Below are 24,050 nucleotides of genomic sequence, written 5' to 3'. Positions count from 1 at the left end.
TTGTGCTCAGCAGTTGCATCACAGAGGTGTAAGAAACAGCTGTTAACTTGGTTTTCTGGAAATATCATGGACACACAGACATCATCTTTGGGACTTTCATAAATGAATTTTTTTCAATGAGCTAGTGGCAGGTTCAAAGTGTTCTGAAGGTCATATCTTACCCTAAGGTATATTGAGCTGTTGATTTGTGTGTGAGCCAACATTCTTCTGAGGGGGATAGCTCGCTGTTAGCCTTTGTGTCTAAAAAAGAGTGTCTCTGAGGTGAACTGGCTTGGCTGAAATTGCTTTCCCTTGTGTTTTATTAGCACTGTAGAGAAGTGATTTTTAGATTTTTAGAGTGCAGCATCATACCAATCCCTTCTGTCCCTGGGAGCTTCTGATCCTGTCAGGTTATCATGATGAATAGCCATCCACATCTCTCATTTAAAAAGGTGTGACCTCTCAGGAAACTGCCAAAGATGAAGAGAAGAAGGGTAAATTAGCAAGTAGTAATAAGCAAAAGCAAGCGGGGCGGTCTGGGTGAGCAGAGGCAGATTGAGTAAGTTCAGATTCATTTCCTTCTTCAACATGTCCTAGGCATTGGGCCATAGATGTTGTGCAAAAAAATTACCAAAGAAGCTGTAGAAGGATGGCGGCTCATTCTTTTTGGGGAGCCTCTTTCTTTCCTGCTTTTCAGCACTGTGCAGGGTTCTGTCTGCATGAGTGGACTTAGAGAGGGCTCAGATATGGGACACCAGGCACCTGTGGGATGGATCTTCTGAGAGTGGTGTGGACCTTGGTGACCTCTGGAGTCAGTATTAGAGAGAGAGAGAGAGAGAGAGAGAGAGAGAGAGAGAGAGAGAGAGAAAGAGAGAGAGACCTAATATTTCACCAGCATTGTGGTGATGTCCTCTTCAGGGGCCAGGATTCTAGTCTCACTGAGAGGGATGCAAGAGAAATCCCTACAGGAAGAGGATATAGCTGGAGGCATGCAGCTTTATTTATTCACTGATTAATTATAATTTTAATGTTATAAATTTAATGTATAATAGTATGCTGTTATCTCTTAGGACCTTCTTCCTTCCTTCCTTCCTTCCTTCCTTCCTTCCTTCCTTCCTTCCTTCCAGTTTTTTTTTTTTGAGACAGGGTCTTATTATGTAGACCAGGCTGGCCTCAAACTCACAGAGATTGGCTGGCCTCTGAGCCTTGAGCGCTGTAACTAACAGCGTGGGCCACTACAACACAACACCCAGCAATCATTATTTCTTTTAAAGATCAAATTCTCAGAGCAATTTACTCACTCAGTTTTTCTTTAAATTCTGTGTATTTATATTCTCTCTCTCTCTCTCTCTCTCTCTCTCTCTCTCTCTCTGTGTGTGTGTGTGTGTGTGCGCACGCGCGCGCGGGGTGGGGGGAAGAGAAACTATAAATGAACTCAGCTCAGATTATCAAGCTTGGTAGCAGGCAGCTTTATCCACCGGGCCATGTTGCTAGCCCATCAATGAAAGCATTTGTAATCCTCCTCCCCCACAGTGTAAGTTCCGTTTGTATCCCCAGCACCACAATGCCTGACATAACCCACTGAAGGAAGGGAGGGAGGGAGGATTTGTTTTGGCTCATGGTTTCATTGGATTTAGTCCACAAATAGGTCTCATACACTTGAGCACACAATCAAGTTAAATAAAGGGAAGGGGCCATTATCCACAATATGACAGACAAGGAGATGGAGAGAAGGAAGTGCCAGAGGCTGAGTATATCCCCCAAAGGCTTCCCCCAACCCCATGACCTACTTTCACCAGGTACCCCAGCTCTTAAAGGTTTTATAACTACCCTGTCAGCTGAGTAACAGGTGCTCCAAACATGGCCTTGGAGGGAATAGTTCAGATTCAAACTGGGACACTTGCCAAGTGTTTTCTGTTGAGACTGTTTCATGGGGCACACTGTGGGACGCTCTGGGGCACAGCTCCAATGTAGCATGGCTGTTCTTTGTAGATACTCGAGGGAGGGTGGTGATGTAGAAAGCCTTGAATAGGGGAGCAGATGAAATCTTCCAACAAGTCAAGATGTCTGAGAAAGAGAGAGAGCTGCTCATGCATCCCATGACTTGAGTGATATGTGTTTCTTATGTCCTCTGCTTTCCCTCAGTCTCCAACATGAAGGGTCCATTGTACAAAGAATACTTCTATTATTTGCCCTGTCACTTCCTCTAGGTAACCTTCCTGAGACTGAAATACACTCAAGCCAACCCTAGCCACATCATGGATGGTCTGTAGCATATCCACTGCTAACAACATCCTTGAACCTATTAAACTCTGGGACTGTGAACCAATGTTGCCACTTTGTCTATTTAAGCTTAAGTAAGAGTTCAAACACATGATTTCTAGTTAGCAACATTATGCTAGGTCTACCTCTAGTTGTGGTATGGCAAACCACTATATGTCCCATGCTGTCCAGAACCTGCAGGAATATGGGTCCTGAATGGTGACATATCAAGAGGGAGAACCAGGGTTAAGAAATAGAGGAAAAAAGAAATAAAGAAGCAAAAGCAATAGCTGGGACCAAGAGGTCTCCCACAAGCAGATGACTCATGCCAAGCAGAATTCTTTTTTTCTTTTTTTTAGTTTTTTCGATACAGGGTTTCTCTGTGTAGCCCTGGCTGTTCTGGAACTTACTCTGTAGACCAGACTGGTCTCAAACCCAGAAATCTGCCTGCTTCTGCCTCCCAAGTGCTGGGATTAAAGGCGTACGCCACCACTGCCTGGCATCAAGCAGAATTCTTAAGAAGTACAGCGTCATATGTTCTATTTGTAGAGGGGAGAAGTGGTCAAAGTCAGCAGAGCTAAGTCAGACAATCTTCACAAAGAGAACCCCGGGTTCTGCAGACACAGCTACCTCAGGACTGATAACCACAGCTCAGGGGGAAGAGCCTGGTCCCCAGAAGCTGCCACCTTGACTCTTCTGAGGAGATACAGGCTCCAGCACTAGACTGGCCTTGCCAAGTTCACTCCTGGACAAGGACATAGAATTAAAGGTCCTGTTGTCATTTCATCAGGGCCTTTGAGAAAGACTTGGGTTGGTCTGGCCCCTGTGAAGGAGCAAAGGTGGATTTATGTATGGTACAAAGGGTATCCCTTCTTTTAGTTTGAAGGTGTGAGGCAGGTGTTTCTTTCCCTTCCACTTGAAGAAACTTTAGGACCAGTATGTAGCATAGTTCTCTTAAAAGATCTCCTTTTACACATTCTCTGCTTTTAAGTATGGGGAGTAGTGAAATGGCCCCTCCTGGACCTTATTTGAAGGTTTACATTGGGGGAGAGCTGAACACATGGATGGGCTTTTGTCTCAAGATTGTACTTTGATGCTTGCATGCTCATGTTGCTATCATGGTAGCTTGTTGCATACAACACTTTGCTATGAGCATGGACTACATATGCAACTTTCTCTCATCACACACAGAGTCTGAGCAGGCATACTCAATGAAGCAAAGTTAGAGTCTGTGTGCTGACAGCTCCAACTCTGGAGTGTACGGCTGGGAAGAGGCAGGAGAAATGAGGAGATATGCTTGACCTAGAGGATGCTCTTGGCAGTGTAAAACCTGAGCTTCTGTGTTGTGTCCAGGTGGAATTCTAGGACCCGAGGACATGATTGGGTTTTATAGCTCATGTGTTCATTTTTTTATGGGATTGTTGGGGAAAATGCCTTGATTGTCATGGTTTTTGTACTCTGTGGCCATTAACTCTACAGACTTTGGAGTGAGAGGTGAAACGGAGGAAATCACCTGCAAAAGAATAAAAAGGTGATTCTTTGATGTATTTTCTTGGTAGGTGGTGGAGAAAAATGCAGACCCGGAAACAACCCTTCTGGTCTACCTTAGAAGAAAGCGTATCCTGACTCTTCAGTGGAAGTGAGGGTGAGGGGACTGTGGGACTGTTCTCTGAAGCTTACATAATTTCCCAGTGACTTCAAAGAAGCCTGGACAGCTGTGGCATTCAATATAGCTGGGAGACCTTGGGTAATCTTTGGCAACCTAGATTGTAAACTCTCAGTCCTCAAATGAGAGGCTGTTCATGGTGCTCTTTCAGATTTTCTCAGCAAAGAGTAGTAATTCTAGGATTTTTTGTGCCCATGATAGCCCTCCTCAGCTGCCCCATGAGCTCCATGGTCATTTGTCTTGTGAGTAGTGGGATATTCTTAGCTGACATTTGTTTAACACATGCAGGACTACCCAGGAATCTTTCTGGCTCAATATAGGCCCGGAGAGACCAGAGAAGGGGTTTCTATTACTTTTTCTTGTTCTGTTGGGGACTGAACCTATACTAGGTAAACTCTATGTTACTGAGCATTCCCAGACAAGGTTTTTATGCTGGGAAAGGATTATCGCAGTGGGTACTGTGTAAGGCATCAACTGCTTAATGGCAGGCTTTAGAGACATCAAGGACAGGAGATGCCCCTTAGAGAGGTGGTTCTCAACTTGAGTGTCACAACCCTTTTGAGGGGATGTCAAATGGACCTTTCACAGGGATTGCATATCAAATATCTTACATATCAGATAATTATAGTATTATTCATAACAGTAGCAAAATTATAGTTATAAGGTAGCAAGAAAAATAATGGGGGTCCACAACATGAGGAACTGTACTAAAGGGTCACAGCATTAGGAAGGCTGAGAAGCACTGCTGTAGAGTGTCCCGGGCTGCTGCTCCTCATCCACTGTGGGGAAGGCTTCTGTAGAATCCCACACATTTTGTTCTTTCATGTTCTTAAAGTATTCTTGGACCCCGGATCAAAAACAACAGAAAATATAGGTGCTGACATTTAATGAACACTTGTCATGTACAGGCGAAGTTCAAAGTAGTTTGTATAGCTGATGTCACGTAATCTCCACAGAAATTGCATGGAAGTATAACATTATCTCCCTCTGAGAGGGTGTGAGGCCAACACTGATTAAGTGACCTGCCTTTCACTAAGTATATTCTGGGCAAGTTCTGGCAGACCCTGAATGGAAGCTATAGCCTTGCACTTCTCATCCAGGCTGGCAACTCTCAGGGGCCTGTTGCTCCTTTCAACATCTCTCTATGGTGTCCTTGTCCCCATTCCAGAGGTATGAGTGAACCACTTGCTCAGTACTCACAGGAGTGAGCCCAGATATAATCTTAACATTGGTTCATCCCACTCCTATCAGACCGTGTAGAGGATGACTTTGGATGGACATATCTGAAGGCTCAGAAGATGGCCCTGGTGGCTCTTCTGTGGGTTCAGTGAGTAGGAGAAGGGATGCTGTTACCAGTCCAACCCTACTAGGATTAGGAGGTTGTTGAGATGAATTTCAGTGTTCTGAAAACAAAGCTCATTTTAGTTTTCTACTAGTTTCAGTTTTTGTTTCTGAAGCCTAAGAGCCCCAGAAACTCATCTCCGTGGACTGGTTTTGTAAAGCAAAGCTCAAATGAAATTTAAAACTGAAAGTTGCCATGGAAAGTGTAAAGTCCTCTTCCTTATTACAGTCTGGGCTGGTAGTTAATTTGTGAGAGCAGGAGAAATATTCCTAGCCTCGATTCAACTCTAGCATTTCTAGAAAGATGTCAAGGCTAGAAGATAAAGACTAGCCTGCCACCATACTGTCTCTGACTGTACACCTTCTAGTTGTATCAGCTGCAAATAACTATATATACCTTGATTAATGAGAGCAAAGGAGCAAACAAAAAAAATTGAGGTCTTGGAAAGACTCTTTAGCAAGAGGAGGAGGTGGATTACTCACAGCTCTGGAGTCAGGAGACTTCTGAGTCAGAGGACTGTAACACACAAAATGACACTCTGCAGCTCGTGTTACAGCCTAGGACTCGGCTTGTTTGTACTTTGCATTTTAATCTGCAGAGAAATAGTAGCTCGTGCCTAAGCAAATTGCTGTGGAAATCAAGAGCTTTAAATGCAAGATGCAATATTGTTTTTTCTTGTTAATTTTATCTTGAAAATGGATAATGAGGCCATCTGCTAATAATAATAACTTTCTGTGTCTCCCATCTTCAGAAGAGAGAGATGGGAGCTTAGGGATTGACAGAAACTCAACAAGGAGGACCATTTGACTCAAGAATGATAGCCTACTAGTTAACAAGGTAATATCTTTCCACAAAGAGCTTGGTCCATTATTGGTTCCCGATATTTAAAACTCTTTTATTTTTCACCTGTATATATTATGTGAGATATCCAAAAGTTTGGTTTAGCTTTACTTTTGGATTCTAGGACTTTATCACCTTGTAAATTTTAGGGTGAAAAACCCAAGCCTTGGTAAGTCCTCAGAATGGCTGAGGAGCTTCACTGCTCATTTCAACATCCCATATGCTGTCATTGAGATGCAAGGTCCTCTTGCTCAGACACTGGGAGACCCTGACCCTGACCCTGTCCTGGATGGTGTTACGTGGGTACTGACTCATCTGCAGTGAAGATGATCTGTTCTTACATCTGTATGGTACAGCGAAGCCTCACTGATTAAGGAGGCCATAGGTCTGCTGCCTCCTGGGTCAAGGGCTTCAGCTGTGTGTAAGTTGGGCCTGCGAGGCGCTGCCCTGCATTCCCAGACACTTGTAGAGTCCTTTCTCTGGATCTGTGTCCTTAACAAGTGGCTACTCAGTGGGGCTGTGTGGGACCAAGCTTGGCTGTGGAGAAGGCGGCTGTGGAGCATGTACTGTGATGATCTCCAAGTATGACCGTCTTCAGAACAAGATCATGTATCCTTTGCCTGCTGCCGGGTGCTCCACGGGAGGGTAAGATGTGGGATCATCTTGTGAGTGTGTGTGCAGGCATGTTTCTGAGAAGACTCCAAATCATGAATGAAGAGTATAGAATGATATCTTATAGGGTAACTTTCCTGGCTGATGAATGGGGACCAAGCTCTGGACTACTGATAAAATGACCACTCTACAGTCGAGATTAACATGACATTCCATAAAATCCTTCTACAACACTCCATAGTTTGTCCCTGAGTTCCTCCCCAGTTTTTTTTTTTTTTCATCAAGGGCCTAATATACTCCTCAAGTTGAATATGAAGAACTCATGGCCCAGGCCTACTTATTTCTTGATCTTCCTATACACTGTTTCCTGTCCTGAATGTCCTTTCACCCAGGAATTTTCTACCTGGAAATATTGGGTCCCAACAGCATCTCCTCTAAGAAGTGCTGCTTGATCCCCTAAGGTTGAGTTAGGTCCTCCTTGTCTATGCAGACTTCTTAATGCCCTCTGCACAGCTCTCCTGAATCAGTCACCATCGGATTTTAACATCACATCTTCACACTCACTTCGATCTCCTGCACTGACTACAAGCTTTTCCAGGGTAGGGATTTCATGTTATTTAGACTTACTTCCTGAGCCCTCAGCACAGAGCTGGCATGTTGTTAAGAAACCGATATTGTCTGTTTGTATGAAAGAGTGATAACTAAGGGAGGGATGCAGGTAAGGGGCTAGAGTCTCACCTCTACCTTTACCCCAGGGAAATGGAGGAATAGAAGGGGTGAAAGCAAAGTTATGTGAGTTTCTAATGCTGAGGATCAAGGCAGGGCCCTGCAGAGAGAGGAACGTGCTTCAAGGTTATAGCCTGCTGGAAAGTTCCTTTCAATGCTCTCTAGAGTTGGGATAAGAGGTTGTTTAAAGTACTCCATTTTCCTTTGTTCCAGTTTGAGGCTGGTCCAATTGTAGCTTGCCCACCGAGACTCCAAGGAGGCTCAGTCTCAGCTGGAATAGAGCTCCCTTTGTTCCTGGCTCAGGGTCTTAGATGGAGAGGCAAGGACAACAATAGCAGACACAAACGTAGCAGAGAGCATAGAGACATTCAGAAAGCCCCCGGGTCCCATGAGGCAGTCCCTGCACTGCTGTGATGACCTCAGTGGCTGTGAAACGACCTTAATCTGTGGTTCTAGTCATTTTTCTGTCAATGCCTGCTTGGCCCCCATCTGCTCCTTGCATCATGTTGCTGTGACAACCGTGGAAGGCATAGGAAACACCAAGAAGCTGCATCCTGTACAGGTGAGTGGGGTGGTAAGTGTGAAGCCAGAACATTTTACAGGGGAGCTTGGACCAAGCCTGCAGCTTTGTTGGGAGAAACTTCACAGCCTGAGCAAAGGAGGTTGTTCCAGGGCCCTCTCTGAATTTCTTCTAGATACTACAAGGTAGAGAGAGCAGGTACTCATACCCAAAGCTCCACCATCATTAGGGGCAGGATGATCTAATACTGCTTGACACCCCCCCAAACAATAATAACAACGAGAACTCAGCTGAATCTAATGTTCAGGGCATCCTTGCTCCAGACATGGGAAAGCAGGGAAGGACATCTTGCTCTTGAGTATGCTTCAACAATTGACAGTCCCCCAATCCCAGATTTCCATGACTCCCTGTAATAAGCCCATGTACTTCATGTTATGTGGAGTGGTAATTCCAGTTGTGCCATTCACCCCCCCCACACTCTAGGACAATACAAATAATGAATTAGTAACTCTACACATTGCTGGTGCAAAATGCCTGTCTGAAGTAACCGGAGACAAGTAGTAAGAGTCAGCTACCATTGCATCAGGCTCAAAATGGGAACAAAGGAAAATGGGCTACTTTAATACTTACAATAGTAAGGAAGAATTTATTTTAACTCAGTTTGAGGGTACTCGTTACCATGGTAGGGAAGTCATGGTGATCTGCATGTGAGGCAGCTGGGCACATTGGAGTCACAATTAGGAAGCAGAGAGCAATGGAATGCTCATATCTGGCTAGCTTTTGTTTTTTTATTCAGTCCTGAATTCAGCCATTTCCCCCACCTTGACTAATCTGGATAAACCCTCACGGCCTTGACCAGAGGCAAACTTAATTTAGATAATTCCTCACGAGATACATCCAGAGATTTGTTTCCTAGTTGATTATATGTTCTATAATGTTATCAATCAAAATTAATCACCATGAATACCAGACCTTTACTCTCTTGAGAACTAAGATAAGAATAGCAAGGGGCTACGTGACTTGGTTGACAAGATTGCTTTCCTAGCATGCATGGAGCTCTGGATTGGGTCCCCACCACCATATAAACTAGGTTCTGTGAACTGCCCACTTGTAATCCTAGCACTTGGAAGGACCCAGGAGAATTAGAAGTTCAAGGTTATCCCCAACCTCAGCAACTTCAAGGACCAACCATATAGACTATAAATATCTTACTGGGGTTTTCTCCCTTGTGGAACTGGATCTTGCCAATGGATTGAAGTCAAGAACTGTTAAGTAGACTATATTACAAATCTAGGGGTTTGGAGAGAGAAGTTGAATGCTTTTAGATCAAATTGAAACAGGTGGGGGCAGAGAACAGTGTGCAGCCCCGCCCTAGGATAACTGAGGCAAGAGTCCTTTGAAAAATTCCAATCAGAGATGGTTCCAGAGTTAAATCCAGGTCTTAGTCCTCTCTTGACCGCTTGAAGACACATGTCTTTCAGGAGGTGACACTTTCTTGGTCTTCTTCCATGACATCAGGCACTAGGGCCTCCAGATGACCAAACAGGTTCTGTTCCACAGGAGAAGCATGTGATCCAGTCTGTGATGTCAGAGCAGGGTGAGGGTAGTATTGCTTCATCTCTGTCTCTTAGGCAGGAAAAGGGGACGCCTCTAAACCTGCCCAGCCTGTGAGAAGTGTGAGCTTAATTTGAGCCTGTTCTTTTCTCTGTAGCGAAGTGAAGAATGAGTAGCTTGAACACAGGATTTGTATCTGCCCTTCCAACAGCATGAGCTTTACTCTTGGTGTTCTAACTTTATCTCTATATAAGCAGCAGGGCCGACTCTACTCCTGGTCTATTGGATGTTCTTGTTTTCTGGCTTCCCCATGTTTCTTCGTATTCCCATTGGGATCAATGTTGACTTGTTGGCTCCCCACACACTGCCACAGTACCCAGGTTCTGGCCTCAGCCCCGCCCTTCTCCATTCTCACACGCTCACGGCAGGTATATTTAACACCCATTACCTGCAAATAGCACACAATTGTACTTTCAACTTGGACCTTGCCTTAGAAGTTAGACTCATTTGCAATTGACTACTTGACACCACAGCACAAATGTCTAATCTTAATCATAGGAAAAACCCATTTTGTCCATAACATCTTCCTTCTTGGGTATTGCTTTATTTGAGCCAGTGGCAAAGCAATCTATTCTATTTTCCAAGATAAGAATCTTGGAGTAGTCTTTAATCCTCTCACACACTACACCCTATCCACCCAGAAGTATGGTCTACCCTCCAACCTACAGCATCTATGACACCTCCCCATCTGTTTTACTCTCACTACTTGGTCCATGTCATTATCTCTCTTTGGCTGGCTATACTATATCCCAAAGACCCATTTCTGTGTTTGCTTTTAGAATGCAATTTCTATCCAGCAGCCCAGAGTGACTTTTTAAAAAACAGTGAATCACATCACTGCTGGCTGAAATCTCCTAATGCTGCCCATCACACAGAGAACGTTCTGTAGCCTGCCCTGGCTTGTGAGGAACTGCTTTCCCACCCAAAGTATTTAGTGTCAGCAGGTTCCACCCATATTCTCTCAGCTTCTCTGGCATGGCAAGCTCCTGCTGTATCAAGCCTTCTTGCTGACAGTTCTCTTTTCTTGATCCAAACTGTGATATTGAAACCAGACTCGAGAGTCTTTCTAGAGTGGCCTCTTCTGACCAGGCTCAATGGATGCCAGTCATTCTGGATCATGTAGTCTTGAACAGATCTTCTGTACAGCACTGGCCACCACACAGAATTTTTCGTATTCCATTTTTATCAGTATTGCCCTATTACAGTACGGACTTCATGTAATTTCTACCCATCTCTCTTCTCTGTTTACACAGCCTTTCCATGCCTACTGCTCACTAGGTTCGTAGTCCATGTTCACAAAATGGATGGGCAGACAGACTACGGATATAGATATTATAACATCTTGTCAGTTTCAGTCAAGTACCAAGAGAGATTCTCAAGAGACAGAAAGAGAAGAAAGTCATGTGGATAAGGAACGGGAACTTTAGTAAAACCTACCAGCTTTGGGTGGGAGTTTTGTGATATCCCACACATATAATAAGCTAAGCTAACTCACTTTAGCTCCTGTTCCAGTTCTCATGTCCTCCCTGCGCTCCCACACTACCTTCACTTAACAATCCAGGAAGGCAGTGGTGGGTTTGAATAGGGCACACTCTGAGGTCCTTCAGGAGTGGTGCTTGAATTTCACAGCAGGCTTCTGTAGCCAAAAGAACAAAGCACAGTGCTTCTATTTAAGATACTTGAACCTGGGTAAATTCCTAAAGTCCCTGTGCTAAAACAATCAGTATTCTCTGAAGGACTTGTCCGCTAATGGCTAACATTGATGAATGCCTACAGAATGCCAGGGACAACATCAGGAGTTTAAGGTTGTCCTGGTGTCTGTAATCTAAGCTGTTTAGGAGACTGGGGTAGAAAGAAATCAAGTTCAAGGATTGCCTGCACTACACGAGATACGATCACAAACAAACAAACCAACAAACAAACATACAAACAGTAGAAAAAGATCTACAGATGTTCAGTGATAGAGTCTCTGTCTAGCATGTTCAGGGTCCTAGGATCAATCAGTAATAAACAGAAAGAAAGAAGGGGCGGGATGGATAAAGAAGAGAAAAAGATAAAAAGAGTTTTACATGTATGACTTTTTAAAATCCTTAACTGTAATTAGTGGGATGATCCCCATCATGAAGATGAGGAATCTGTGATGCCTCAGATAGGCTTGGTGGCCTGATGGAGACCGTCACAGCTTTAGGCGAATACGAAGGAGCTGGGGAGCTGGGGTTCCTGACAACATGAACATGTGTTATCTGTCCTTTTTTAGGAGAGAATTGCCAGAAGCCATGGTTCCCAGTGTGGGTTCTGTACCCCTGGCATTGTCATGAGTATGTACACACTGCTCCGAAACCAGCCTGAGCCTACTGTTGAGGAGATCGAGAATGCCTTCCAAGGTGTGGACCTTTTGGCACAGCCCAGGGAGTGGGATGGCACATGGGTCCTGAACAGGTCAATGCAATGACAGTCAAGGATGGGCTGGGAATGGCAGGTATTGCTCTTCAGAAAGCTCTGGCCACAAAAGCATGGTGGCCAAGATCTGCTGGGAAGTTAGGCTACTCCTGGTTGGCCAGGTTGGTCCCTACTTCCTGAGATGTCTAGATCCTACCCTTCACTGGGCAACTTTGTCCCAAGACAACTAGCATAGAGGACCACTGACATTTGGGAAACTGTATAGAGCAGTGCTTCTCGACCTTCCCAATGTGGCATGCGACCCTCAACAATAAAATTAATTTCATTGCTATTTCATAACTGTAAATTTGCTACTGTTATGAATCGTGATGTAAATATTTTTGGAGATAGAGTGTTACCAAAGGGGTTGTGACCCACAGGTTGAGAACTGCTGGCCTAGGGTCTCATAAAATGGGGTTCTTACACTTGACTTCCATTCGAACAAGCACTACCAGGGTGATTGCTGCTCAGGAGGAAGACAGACTAGCTGCTGAGCCACAGCAGTTACTGGCTTCCTGATTCATCTCTTGTGACTGGACTGTAGCTATCTATCTAGGGAACTAAATCCAGAAAGTTTTCCATCTATTAAACATCTCAGCCGATCACCCATTCAAACTTCTTTTGAGGCCTACTTTATGTACTATCTGAAGTGTGTAGGATACAGGATAAAAGATGGGAGTCCCTCCAGGAACTCTCACTCTGAAGAGGAAGCATAACTGGTAATATAGTTTGAGAAGCTCAGAGAGAAGGTGATCAGACACTCTGGAAAGGCCAAGGTGGGCTTGTTCTAGGCATTCTGGGAAGGCATCAGGATGGGTGTTTTAAAGACAGAATTATAAGCAGGAACAGGACCTTATAGGCAGCAGACACAGAATGTCAAAGGTCAAGGACATGTAGCAAGGTCATAAGCTCCTCATCACCTGAGGAGAGCATTGACATTACAACTTTTTCCTTGGCCTGCAGGAAACCTCTGCCGCTGTACAGGCTATAGACCCATCCTTCAGGGATTCCGGACCTTTGCCAAGGTAAGTGGGGGTCCTAGAATGGGCACAGCCTGCCCCTAAAGCAGAATTCTGAAAAGAAAAACACAATTGGGAAGGATGCCAAGGACCTTAGGTCTACTAGGAAGAAGGATGAAACAAGCCAGTGTATGAGTCTGCCTCCTAGGGATGTGTGCTAAGGCAAGCAGATGCTGCCTTCTTATCCCTGGTGTGCAATTTCCTGCTGGGAAGGCCTGCAGCTCAGAGTCTTTGGAAGATGTGCACTACCCAAGTGTTGCTTTCCCACAATGCCTCAAGGCTTGGCCACTTTCCTTGATGATTGGCAGGCTCTGCCTGTACAGGTGCCAAATGTGGCATTTAACAGTATCCCTGCCTCGCTCAGCCTCATACCCCTCCTCCTTCCTTCTCTTAGCTGCTGTCACAGTTGGCACTCTGCTGGCCTTGTGAAGCTGATAATTAGATCTCCAGACAGTTTATGAACCACTTCGGAATTCATAAACCTCTAGTCTGAGACCATAGCTCGATGTGTGATCACTGGTGGTGTAAACACAGACACACGCCCGCTAAGTGGTAATGATAGGATGTTGACCTGCCTGTGTTTGGTTTATCCACCTCAGTTTTTACCTGATTCTTCATCTGGGTTAAGAGAATTCTAACTTCAATCAAACTTTCTCATCATGGTTTGATTGTGGGCCTGGGCAGAGTTGGGCAGTGGAGTTCCTCACTAACTTTAGGGCAGGCACATCAGGAGAAAGTGATGGGTTTATGTAACTCAGGAAGGCTAAAGAAGGTGGAGATCCAGCAATCTGATCATGAAGTAGGGGCTATGCAACTAGGTAGAACTGCTAGAAATGAGTCAAGGATTATAATAGCCACTATGTAGTGTTTATAAAAAATAAAGTTGCTGCTGGTGCTCTGGGTGGAAAATGGGAGGTCTATGCAAAGGGAATCTATGCTGAGAATGACAGACAAGGCTTTCCCATGAAGCAACATGTCTTGACTCATGCCTTATGCACCTACTTTTGAGTAAGGGGAATTTTTGTAATAGATCAAGGAGACTTTAAGGGAGGAAGTGCAAGTTGGTTCAGGAATGCGTTGTGGATGCCTGTCTGAGTTGTCTCAACTTGGTTGTTGAGCACAAAAGAGAGAAGGTATTCCTGGACTGATAGATACTACTGTGATCTGGCAGTTGGGGCTCCAAAGAGCCAGCAGAATCTGAAAGCTTTTCAGTCTCTCTAAAGAAGATGATGTCCATCAATACTTTGCTGGAAAGCCGTTAGACAAAGAAGGCAAGCCCAGAACCAAAGTACCAAAGATTCAGCAACTTGCTATTTCACGTGCCATGCAACACAAATGTTGATGTATTACGCTAAGGAAATAATGTAGTAGTTAGTAAAATGAGGAGGCTGTGGAATATGATAAATATTTGATAAAGAGAATGAAGGAAGTGCGTGCGTGTGCACACACACACACACGCACACGCACACGCACACCAGGAACAGATTGCTGAGGATGTCAGCTGTCCTACTTGAGAGCTTCTACTATGTCTGAGTCAAGTCAAAAATAAGACTTTGAAAGGAGCAAATACATGATCAGAGTTTGAAAAAAAAAAGTTAAGTACCTCTTGCAGAGCCTTTAGGGACAATATCTAATACAATGTAGGCCTTCAACAAGTGGCACTTTAAGAGATGGTGCTGACAGTGTCTTCTCTTATCTGACATGCTCTTCATGAAATACCCAGACTTCTCTGAGAAGCAAGGATTGTTCAGCTTGTCTCTGTGCACCCATCTTAGGATCCTGCTTAAAGATACACAATCTAACTAGCCCCGAGAGTGCTTCAAACGAGAAGAATGTCAGCTCCTCTCCTCCAGGTCTCATGGAGTTGGTGCATGACTTCACTGTGAAGTACTCTACCCTTCCCACCCAGTTTTTCCTTGGTTGAGATGAGAGCTCTAAGCAGCCCAAAAGCCTGGCACTGAGCAAGCATGTAGAAGTGCCTTCATGTTCCTTCCGTGGAGTCCCCAGGATTCTTATTTAGAGACTGTTTACTTTTATCCCTGGCTGTATCAAGCTTGGATTTCCTATTTTCTCATACACAGCACATTGTTACTGAAGGATGAGCAGAGTCTGGTAGAGCTGGGCACATGGTTGACATCAAGAAAACTGTTTCTGTCTATCAGAGAGGAAGGGGATAGACAAGTCATTAGAAAAGGCAGAAGCGAGATTTCTGTTTTCCACTATGGTGAGTGAGCGTAGATGTTTCAGTCCATGCAAAGCCAGACAACTGGAAGGTAACAGCTCTACTCTGATTCTTTGTGTGGAGGGAAGTTAGAGGACCATCTGCTGCTCCTCAGGTAGAAGATAGACAGGGAAGTCCAGACAATCACAGGCACAAGAAAGAACATCTGGAAAGTAAGGGAAAATGTTGTATTTATAGGACAATCCCAAAAATTTTTTGAAAAAAGCAGAAACACATAAATGTTGTACCAGAGTCTCTCCTCTAGTCATATCATGTATCATGTAATATGTAACATATAACATGTATCATGTATCATATATATCATCATATATCTCATATCATATCATACCATAGACTACCCTACTAGGAAGAAGATAAATTCTCAACCTCAGTCTCCTCCAGTCACCTTGACTCATCTAAGGGAAGAACAGACTCCAGAAAGATCCTGTGAAATTTACAGTGTAGGGGCAGACTCACGTGTTCAGTACAGGCATACTGACAGAGTTGTTTTTATTCAGCACAATGCATCTGCTCTTCAGTAAAAAATATATATATTCAGAAAGGCAAGCACAATTTTAGGAGGCTGAACATACAGTAGGATTGGAGTTCATATGATGGAGGTGTTAGAATAATCAAATCATGACTTTATAAAAATAATATAATTACTATGCTAAAGGTTTTAATAGAAAAAAATAGACATGCAATAACAGATAATGAAACACTAACATCAAAGCCACTATAACAAAATGAAGAATGTCCTTGCTGGACTTATTTGTGACCTCAATGTTCAGGAAAGCAGTTCTGAGACTCAGGATATGAAAATGCAGACTCCCAAAGCCAATGAGCAAAGAGAAGAAACGAGAAGGAGATTATAAACCAGAAGATCAAGAACCATGGAACCACAGGAGTGTAACATGCATGTGAGTGGGAGCCAGAAGAAGAGGAAAGCAAGGGACAGGAGCAATAGTTCAACAATATGAATGAGAATTTCCCCAAATGGATTTTTGACTCCAAACCACATAACCAGGGCTCTAAGAGAACACCAAGGTGATCAGTATCAAAAGAACAAAATTAAGCAACAAGAACCAAACTAAATGAAATGAAACTAGCAGAACCCTAATCCCTACAACATGTACTAAAGTCAAGCTTCAGAAAATAAGAATTAAAGAAACAGTCATCCAAAGAATCCAGAACTACAGCCGGTCTACACACAGCTAAGGATCATGTTCTCCTTATAGGGAACTGAGTAAACATGAAGAGACTGGAGTGATATACTGAAGTCACCAAGGGATAAATTCCCTCTGAGATAAATCCTGTACACATTTGTAATCCCAGTGTACAGGGAGGTAGAGGCAGGAGGATCTCTCAAAGTTGACACCAGGCCGCATAGTGATTCTAGGCCACTGAGTAGATCAGTGAAAGAACCGATGCTTTAAGAAGACACACAGGGATTTCTTAAAAGCATGTGTGGAAGTTTACTAAATCAAGACAACTTACTAGGGCTACACCACTAAGAAGTATGGCTCCCCTTTGTCCAGCAACCATTAGCTGCCTATAGTTTCTCACGGGAAGATGGGGCTTTGTGAATGTTGATAGGCCCTGTCTAGTGCAGGCTGTGTCCAGGCACTCCTGCTGTGAGTTCCTGGGTCCAAATGCCACAGTGCAAAGACATAGAGGTTCTTAGCATGTCTGCAAGTAACAGCAGAGCACAGTGAAAAGAAATTCCAAGATAAAGTGTAAAAAACTTTTTAGCTGAATACACTTGAAATTTGCAGAACTGAAAAGACAGATGGTGTTAATGTTTTAAATAGATATCTCATCGCTATTCTATCAGAAATGGCCATATCTTGCAGATAGAAAAGACTAGGAAGGACACAGGTGAATTCAACAGAATCATCAATTACTGCATGTAGCTAGAGTTTCTATATCACCACAGCTAGGAATGACAGAAAGGACACTTTGTTCATGTTCACACTGAACCTTTACCAAGATAGTTCACATTCTGGACTGTAACACAAATAAAAGCCAATAGCAATTACACAATGTCTGTTTGGAGACTAAACTGTGGTTAACCTAGAACCAACAACAGAAAGAGAGCTGGAAAATATAAAAGGTACTTTCTGTGAGAATAAGCAACACACTTCCAAATAACACGTGGGGCAAAGAAGAAGTCCCCAAGTAAATTTAAAAATGTTTTGAACTGGATAAAATTGAAAATATATTTTGTCAAATTGCTTAGAGGAAAATTTATATCAAAGAATGTAAATGGGAGAGGAAAAAAATCTGAAAATCAATAATGGAGGCTTACACCTTAGGAAAATAAAAAAGAGCAAATTAAATCTAAAAGAAGCTGAAGAAACCATATTTAGAGGAGAAATTGATGAAATTGAAACCAGGAATTCCATAGAGAAAAATTACCAAAACAAAATCTAGTTCTTAAAAAAAAATCAATGAAAGCAACAAGCCTTGAGTCAGGCTATCTAAGGGACAGATGCAGATTACTCATATGAAAATGAAGGGAAGACGATGCCTATGGAACAATAAACATTACGTGGATAATAATGGAGACTCAGGACAAATCTCTAGACCGTTCCCATCATGGCTGCCTCCTGGAAAGCAGGGTCATGTGTAATCTCTTGCCTTCAGCACTAGAAATTCCCAACGAGGAATAGTCCAGTCAGGTAGAATATTAGATACCATTTCTGTGATATCTTCAGCCTCCATGATCCTAACAAGACGACCTTAGCTTCCGCAATTTCTCTTAGTCTTTGTGTCACAGCTTTTGGTCCTGCCCGTGGTGGAAGGTAGAGATGTAATCAATCTCATTGTGGGCACCTATGCTTGGTGGAGATGTATGCATAAAAAAAAGACCATGTCTTTAAAGGCTCTTCTGCGTCAGACTTCACCTTAACTTAAAATCCTTTGTAAACATTGAGTCTGAATCGCAGATTTGATCTCTAAGTTCCCAATAAACAGTAAATAGGATGACTCAGTAAAGGTTGTTCTCTATACAATGAAAACAAATCTCGTTAAATGGAAACGATGTTCTCTTCAGAACAAATAATGTACTAATAATGTAGCACTTTCCTGACAAGGAACTGAAAGGAATGAGTTACTTTTGCAGGTGCTAGTTCACAGTTTCTCAAAGTGCACACCACAGAACTGGCCATGTTCAGCTGCATCCTTACTGATGGCTCCGTCTGGAGGATTTGTTCGTTTCTTAGGAGTAGAGTTGCCGTCTCCACTGAAAGCAATTTTCCCTGCACTTCTCTGTTTCATTTTGTTCAGTTTAAAACACTTAAAATCTTATCTTGCAAGATTTTTCTTTTGATGCCTTACTGTTGTCTACACACACATTAAGGCTTTTAAAGTTTTGATTTGGGGGTGGGGTTTTGAGACAGGATCTCTCTGTGTAGCTCTGGCTGTCCTGATACTCACTATATAGACCAGGCTGTCCTTAAACTCACAGAGATCTGTCTGCCTTTGCCTCTGGGTGCTGAGATTAAAGCATGCACAACCACCACCACCAACTTCCAGATAAAGGGTTTTTATGTCTTCTTAACTGGGCTACTGTACCTATGACCTTACACTTGGCTTCTGACTCAGTGCTTAGGAAGCAGAGGCAAAGGCTCCCTACCTCTGCTTCCTAGCACTGAGGTCATGTGTGTACATCACTGTGTTCCTTTCTTCTGTTTAAATTTTAAATATGAGTCTCAAACCTTACAGAATTCTAAGTTGGTAGAATCTCTCTCTTGTTTTTTTGAGTATTTTAGCCAGTTATCTTCTTGCTTGCCTCATAAAACACAGAGCATGGGAGGGTGTGGACAGAAAAGTCAGCCTCTGGAGACTCTGAGTGACTCATCATACATCACAATAATTTAGGGACTAAATATACCAATGAATTATCAAGGAAGATGATCCAAGTGGTAATAGGTTGCAACACTGGTTGTCTGGAAAAAGCTGCTTATATAATATACGCCCTTCCTCAAGAAGGTCAGGTAAGCTGTATGCAAATTCTTCTTGCTTTTAACAAGTCTGAGAATGCAACCTCACTACTCCTTCCCCAAGAGGAAAGCTGGAAAGAGATATTAAGGGCTCATTCTCCCTGCCTAAGCATAGAGAAGGGCATGCTGGGAGAGGGTGTGTGCGTCTGGAACAGACAGAACAGGTCTGGTATGCAAGGATACAGCTAAGTTGCCAGAGGGCTCTGCACACAGAGCTATGTGAGGTATGAACTAGCAAGGGTTTCTCTTGTTCATAGTTACATGTTCTCAAAGGCCACACCCTCAATCACTAAGACCTTCTAAGAGCTTTTTCAGGCACAGGTAGAGGGTGTTGGCTTTTCTTTGGAGAAAGGCCAGCATGAAAAGTTATCTCTCCTGATTCATACACAGAAGGGCAGCCTGCCCCCAGCTTACTCCATGATGACCCAGTATCCTAGAAAACGAAGTCTCCCACATTTTTTCTTAAAGTTAACTTCGTGATGTTGGAGTGCCTCCTGCCTTCTTGAGTTGAATCTGGCAGGTGGACACACATATATCCACCACGTGCTGCTTCAGTTGAGAGATGGATCAATCTCTTCTTATGTGTGCTTGGTCACAGATCTCCTGAGAGGTTTGAGCAAGCGCTTCCCCGTAAGTGAGGAGTGACCTATGCTCTTTCTCAGGAGAACAGTCACAGTGAGGAGTGGTGTGTTTAGCTTTCTGGGAGAAAGGCATAGTAAGTACTAGAGGCCATTGTGCACACTGGCTGGATGCATCTTTGAGATCCATGATGACTTAGGACATCCATGACAAAGTCCCCAGCTGCAGAGATTCCCAACCAAACTTCATAAATCTCAGCTGGTCTAATAGTAGCACATATTGAGTTTTGTGAGAAGTGGTAAGAATTTTTCTCTTAGGGCTTCCTAAGAAATCAGCAGTGAAGAAGGAAAACAGGTATAAATATACATTGTGATAAAGTAGAGGCTAGCTTTTGTGGAGAAATTTTCTTGGAAATCAAATATCCCTGTTGCCCCAAAGACTTCCTTAGTAAAGTGAGCACACAGCAGGGACCTTGGCTCTCTGAGTGGAGACAGACTGAATGAGATGCAGTGCTCCTCCTCTTGTTGCAGGCTGGGATTAGCAGACCTGGGCCTCAGTAGATAAGGGTAATGGATTTAGCATCTGTGAAACAGGAAATATCCTTATAGTGAATGTGTGTCATCTCCTCAGGATGGTGGATGCTGTGGAGGAAGTGGAAACAACCCAAATTGTTGCATGAGCCAGACAAAAGACAAGACGGTAATGGGGGCTTCTGCTCCGGAAAGCCTAGTGGGCAGTCTTAGATCTGGGATGGGTGGTAGGGGTCACTACGCTCTTTCCACGTCTCTGGAAGTGGTGCTGGAAAAAGGATCAGAGGGGCGTCGCGCTCAGGTGATGAAGATGATGATGAAGATGCTCATTACCTCTGAGTTCTCTGGCAGAGAAGCCATGCTTCTTCTCCCAGGACAAGACAACCCTCTACCTGGGAAAGAAAGAGCTTGCTAGAGGACGAGCTGGGTTAGTCGGCCCGAGTGAGCATCCGATACTTACTGTTCCCTTTCCTTGCAGATTGCTCTCTCACCTTCTTTATTCAATCCAGAGGATTTCAAACCTTTAGATCCCACGCAAGAGCCCATCTTTCCCCCAGAGTTGCTGGTAGGTGATACTGGGGAGATGTGTAGCCAAATATCTGTTCCACAAGCCCCTGAATTCTATTTCATGTACACAGCTGCTGAGAACTTTTTACATATTTGTCTTAGATTTTGGTCTTACATTTAAACTTAGTTCTCCTTTTTCCCACCATTTCTAGGAGGTAAAGACCTTCTATCCCATCTTCCGTTTCTCCTCCTAACCTGTATCATACATACAGTTAGAGATTCCATGTCCATGTTCTTGATGGACTTTAAGCCCCACAGGAATACAGACTGGTCTTTATAGTAATACACTCTGTATCCACTGTGTATCAGTTTGGACCTCCTGCCTATCTCTGTGTGTAAGCCCATCTACCTATTTCCCTCTCTACAGGTAACTTACTTCCTTAAAGGGAACATAAAACAGCTATATTCAAAGGGCATGAACACGGCTTGAGGCTCTATCTTAAAGATACAGTGTCGTGCCTACTTTATCATTTTCATTTATATTTGTTGCAAGGAAAGATTCAAGCCTCCTCTCTGGTTCATGCGTCTTGGGGATGTAGGCTCTTGAACCCTACCTCAAAAGTTCAATAAGTCAGGGGATAGATTATCAGAGTCAGTGGTGTATCTTCCTCTGGACTGTGAACCCTTGAAGACACCATCAGTCTGATAGCTGGAGTTTCTTTTACCACCCGGTATCATCCATATCTACTGATTCAGCCCAGCGATCTCTTTGGATGTCTGTCCTCCTGACCTCTAACCTTTCCCATTCCTTGTCCTCTGTGCCTCTTGGTGACGATGTAGAGATAGTGTCAGGAACCTGAGATTTCTGGTTTGGGTCTTCATAGCAGGTGACTTTTGGCAGGTTCCATAACCTCCTTGATCTTCAGCCTTAACAGTGATGCTCAGAGTGCATCTCTCGCCAAGGTCTTCTCAAGAGTGCTATGGCGTGCTGAATAAGGAACGGAGCACCTTACTGTATGTAATTTCCCCCTCACTTTTGCTCTTGGCATGTGCAGCTCCTTCTGAGTTCAGTATTAGACAAGTCAGTAAACAGGTTGACCCCATTGCAGACTTACTAGTGATTCCTTGAGTGAATGGTGGTAGGAAGGAGACATATAGTAAGCTAACTACACTTCCCAGAGGCTGAAAGACACACCCCGGAAGAAGCTGCATTTCGAAGGGGAACGTGTGTCCTGGATCCAGGCTTCGACCATGGGGGAACTGCTTGACCTCAAAGCTCAGCACCCTGATGCCAAGCTGGTGGTGGGAAACACGGAGATAGGTAAGACTCCATGGAGACCTTGGGGTATTTCTGGGCTCTTTCTGTCCCTCTTCTCTCTCCCTGAACTTCCCCTCTGCTCTCAGTGTTTTCTCGGGTATTCAAGGAATGCAATGAGAAGCTCAGGACACTTGGACTCCTACGACACTGGTTTTGGAGTCAGTGAAGCCTGGTTCAGTCTCTACCTAAGCATCCTAAGAAAGGTTCCTTGCCTTCCAATACTGTGTATGGAGTGATGTAACTTCTCAGAGGGCTGCTTGGATAGCAGGTGTGATCCTTATACTTGCCGATTTTCTCCATGAACATCTATAGAGTTCCAACTGTGACGCTCCCAGTCTCTGGGAAGAGCTAGGGACACAATAATCTAAGAGAAAAAGTTCTTTCCCTCACAGCTCTCTTGGTCTAATAGGGATGGAAAAAATGCTAAATGCTAGTCAAGTGTTGAGGCTAGTGTCTGATCAATGCTAGAGGTCTGTAGGTGTGTGTGTGCGCGCATGCGTGTGTGTGTGTGCATGTGTGTGTACATGTGCATGTGTATGTGTGTGTTGTCTATGTGTACATGTGGTGGCCAAATGAAGATGGTAAATGTCCTACTCTTTATGTGATAACTTATATCCCTGAAACAGGATCCTCAATTAACCTGGAGCTTAGCTGAGAAAGCCCCAAACCACACTAGGGTCATGGCTGTGTGTAGCCACCACTAGTATTTTACATAGGTATTTGGGATTTGAAACTAAGGACTTAGGCTTGCCCATGATTTAGTATAGCAGTGGAGAACTGTCCAAGGGAGACTAGGTCAGCTGGACCATGCTACCATCTGGGTCTGGGACTCACAATAGCTGAGAAGGCCAAGAAGGCTCAGGTCATATACTCTGAGCCCTGGTGTTCCATGAGACAACAGTGGTGGCAGAGGGCCCCGGTCCTTGGTTTTCTCTATCTACTTCTAAATGTAGCTTGCCTGGCATTTGTTCTGCTGCATCCTCAAGCCTAGTGAGATCCAGGAAGTTCATAGCACAGTGAAGGGTGGCCCAGAGGATCTCTGTTTCGTGTATGCGTGCTGAGGTGATTGACACACCATGCTTGAGAAGTTAAAGCAGCTCTTGGGAGTCTGCTCTGGTTTCTGAAGGAGCTCAAGTCCTTAGATTCTGGTTGGACCCTCAGCCCAGAGAGGAGAACCCGGTTTGGACCAATGATAGAGCACAGTACTGTCCATGCCCTCAGAAGCACAACTGTGGTACCTCCATCTGTAGTGTTGTGACACACTGTGTTTAGGGTGTGAGACATGCCTCTGTGGTGTGACTTTGAAGACTATGGCCTAGTAGCATTCATGGTGGTTGGTGCTCTTGTTTTCCATAGGGCTGTGGCTCTCAGGCCTTTTGTCTATATAACCAGAGCCTTAGGGACCAAAGGTAGCATAGCTAGAAAGACCTTTGGAGATGCTTTGACCCTGGACGGGTTCCTCTCCATGAGTCAGGTAGCTCTCTGGATTATAATAAGATCTTAGGAGCTACACAATTGAAAATAATTTCTCAAGACTGCTTTCATCTGCTTTCCTTCCTCCTGATACACATATCACGCAGAGTAAACACCTACCTACAGTCAGGGCAGGTTGTGAAGGAGTGAGTGTAGGAAAAAGACTTACTAAGATGGAATTCACTGCACCAGTCTGTGTCTTATCTTGGGAATGGACTTCTCAAATGGGTTTTGAAGCCCTAAGCTATACCAAGATGGAAAGTCTGGTATTTCTGTTTCAACTTTCCTTATCTGCAACACTATTGGCTAGACTGAGAGAGAGTGCATCCTCTGGGTCCAAGGCACAGAGGTGCAGCATCAGCATCAGCATCAGCATCAGCATCAGCATCAGCATCAGCA

General features: G+C 44.0%; 1 protein-coding gene across 1 annotated transcript in view; it reads left to right on the top strand.

Annotated features, from left to right (window-relative positions):
* Xdh (xanthine dehydrogenase) overlaps positions 1-24,050 on the top strand; it is a 64,412-nt gene that overhangs the window by 1,244 nt on the left and 39,118 nt on the right. Inside the window, exons 2-9 of the mRNA XM_028779002.1 lie at positions 3,801-3,858; positions 6,602-6,698; positions 7,884-7,989; positions 11,819-11,945; positions 12,964-13,025; positions 20,454-20,522; positions 20,832-20,918; positions 22,040-22,181. Of these exons, the coding sequence (XP_028634835.1) occupies positions 3,801-3,858; positions 6,602-6,698; positions 7,884-7,989; positions 11,819-11,945; positions 12,964-13,025; positions 20,454-20,522; positions 20,832-20,918; positions 22,040-22,181 (748 nt within the window). The remainder of the gene's footprint in view (positions 1-3,800; positions 3,859-6,601; positions 6,699-7,883; positions 7,990-11,818; positions 11,946-12,963; positions 13,026-20,453; positions 20,523-20,831; positions 20,919-22,039; positions 22,182-24,050) is intronic.

Source organism: Grammomys surdaster, unplaced genomic scaffold (assembly GCF_004785775.1).
Source record: "Grammomys surdaster isolate TR1022 unplaced genomic scaffold, NIH_TR_1.0 343, whole genome shotgun sequence".
NCBI classification, from domain to species: Eukaryota; Metazoa; Chordata; class Mammalia; order Rodentia; family Muridae; genus Grammomys; species Grammomys surdaster.
This window is presented reverse-complemented; position numbering and strand designations above follow the sequence as displayed.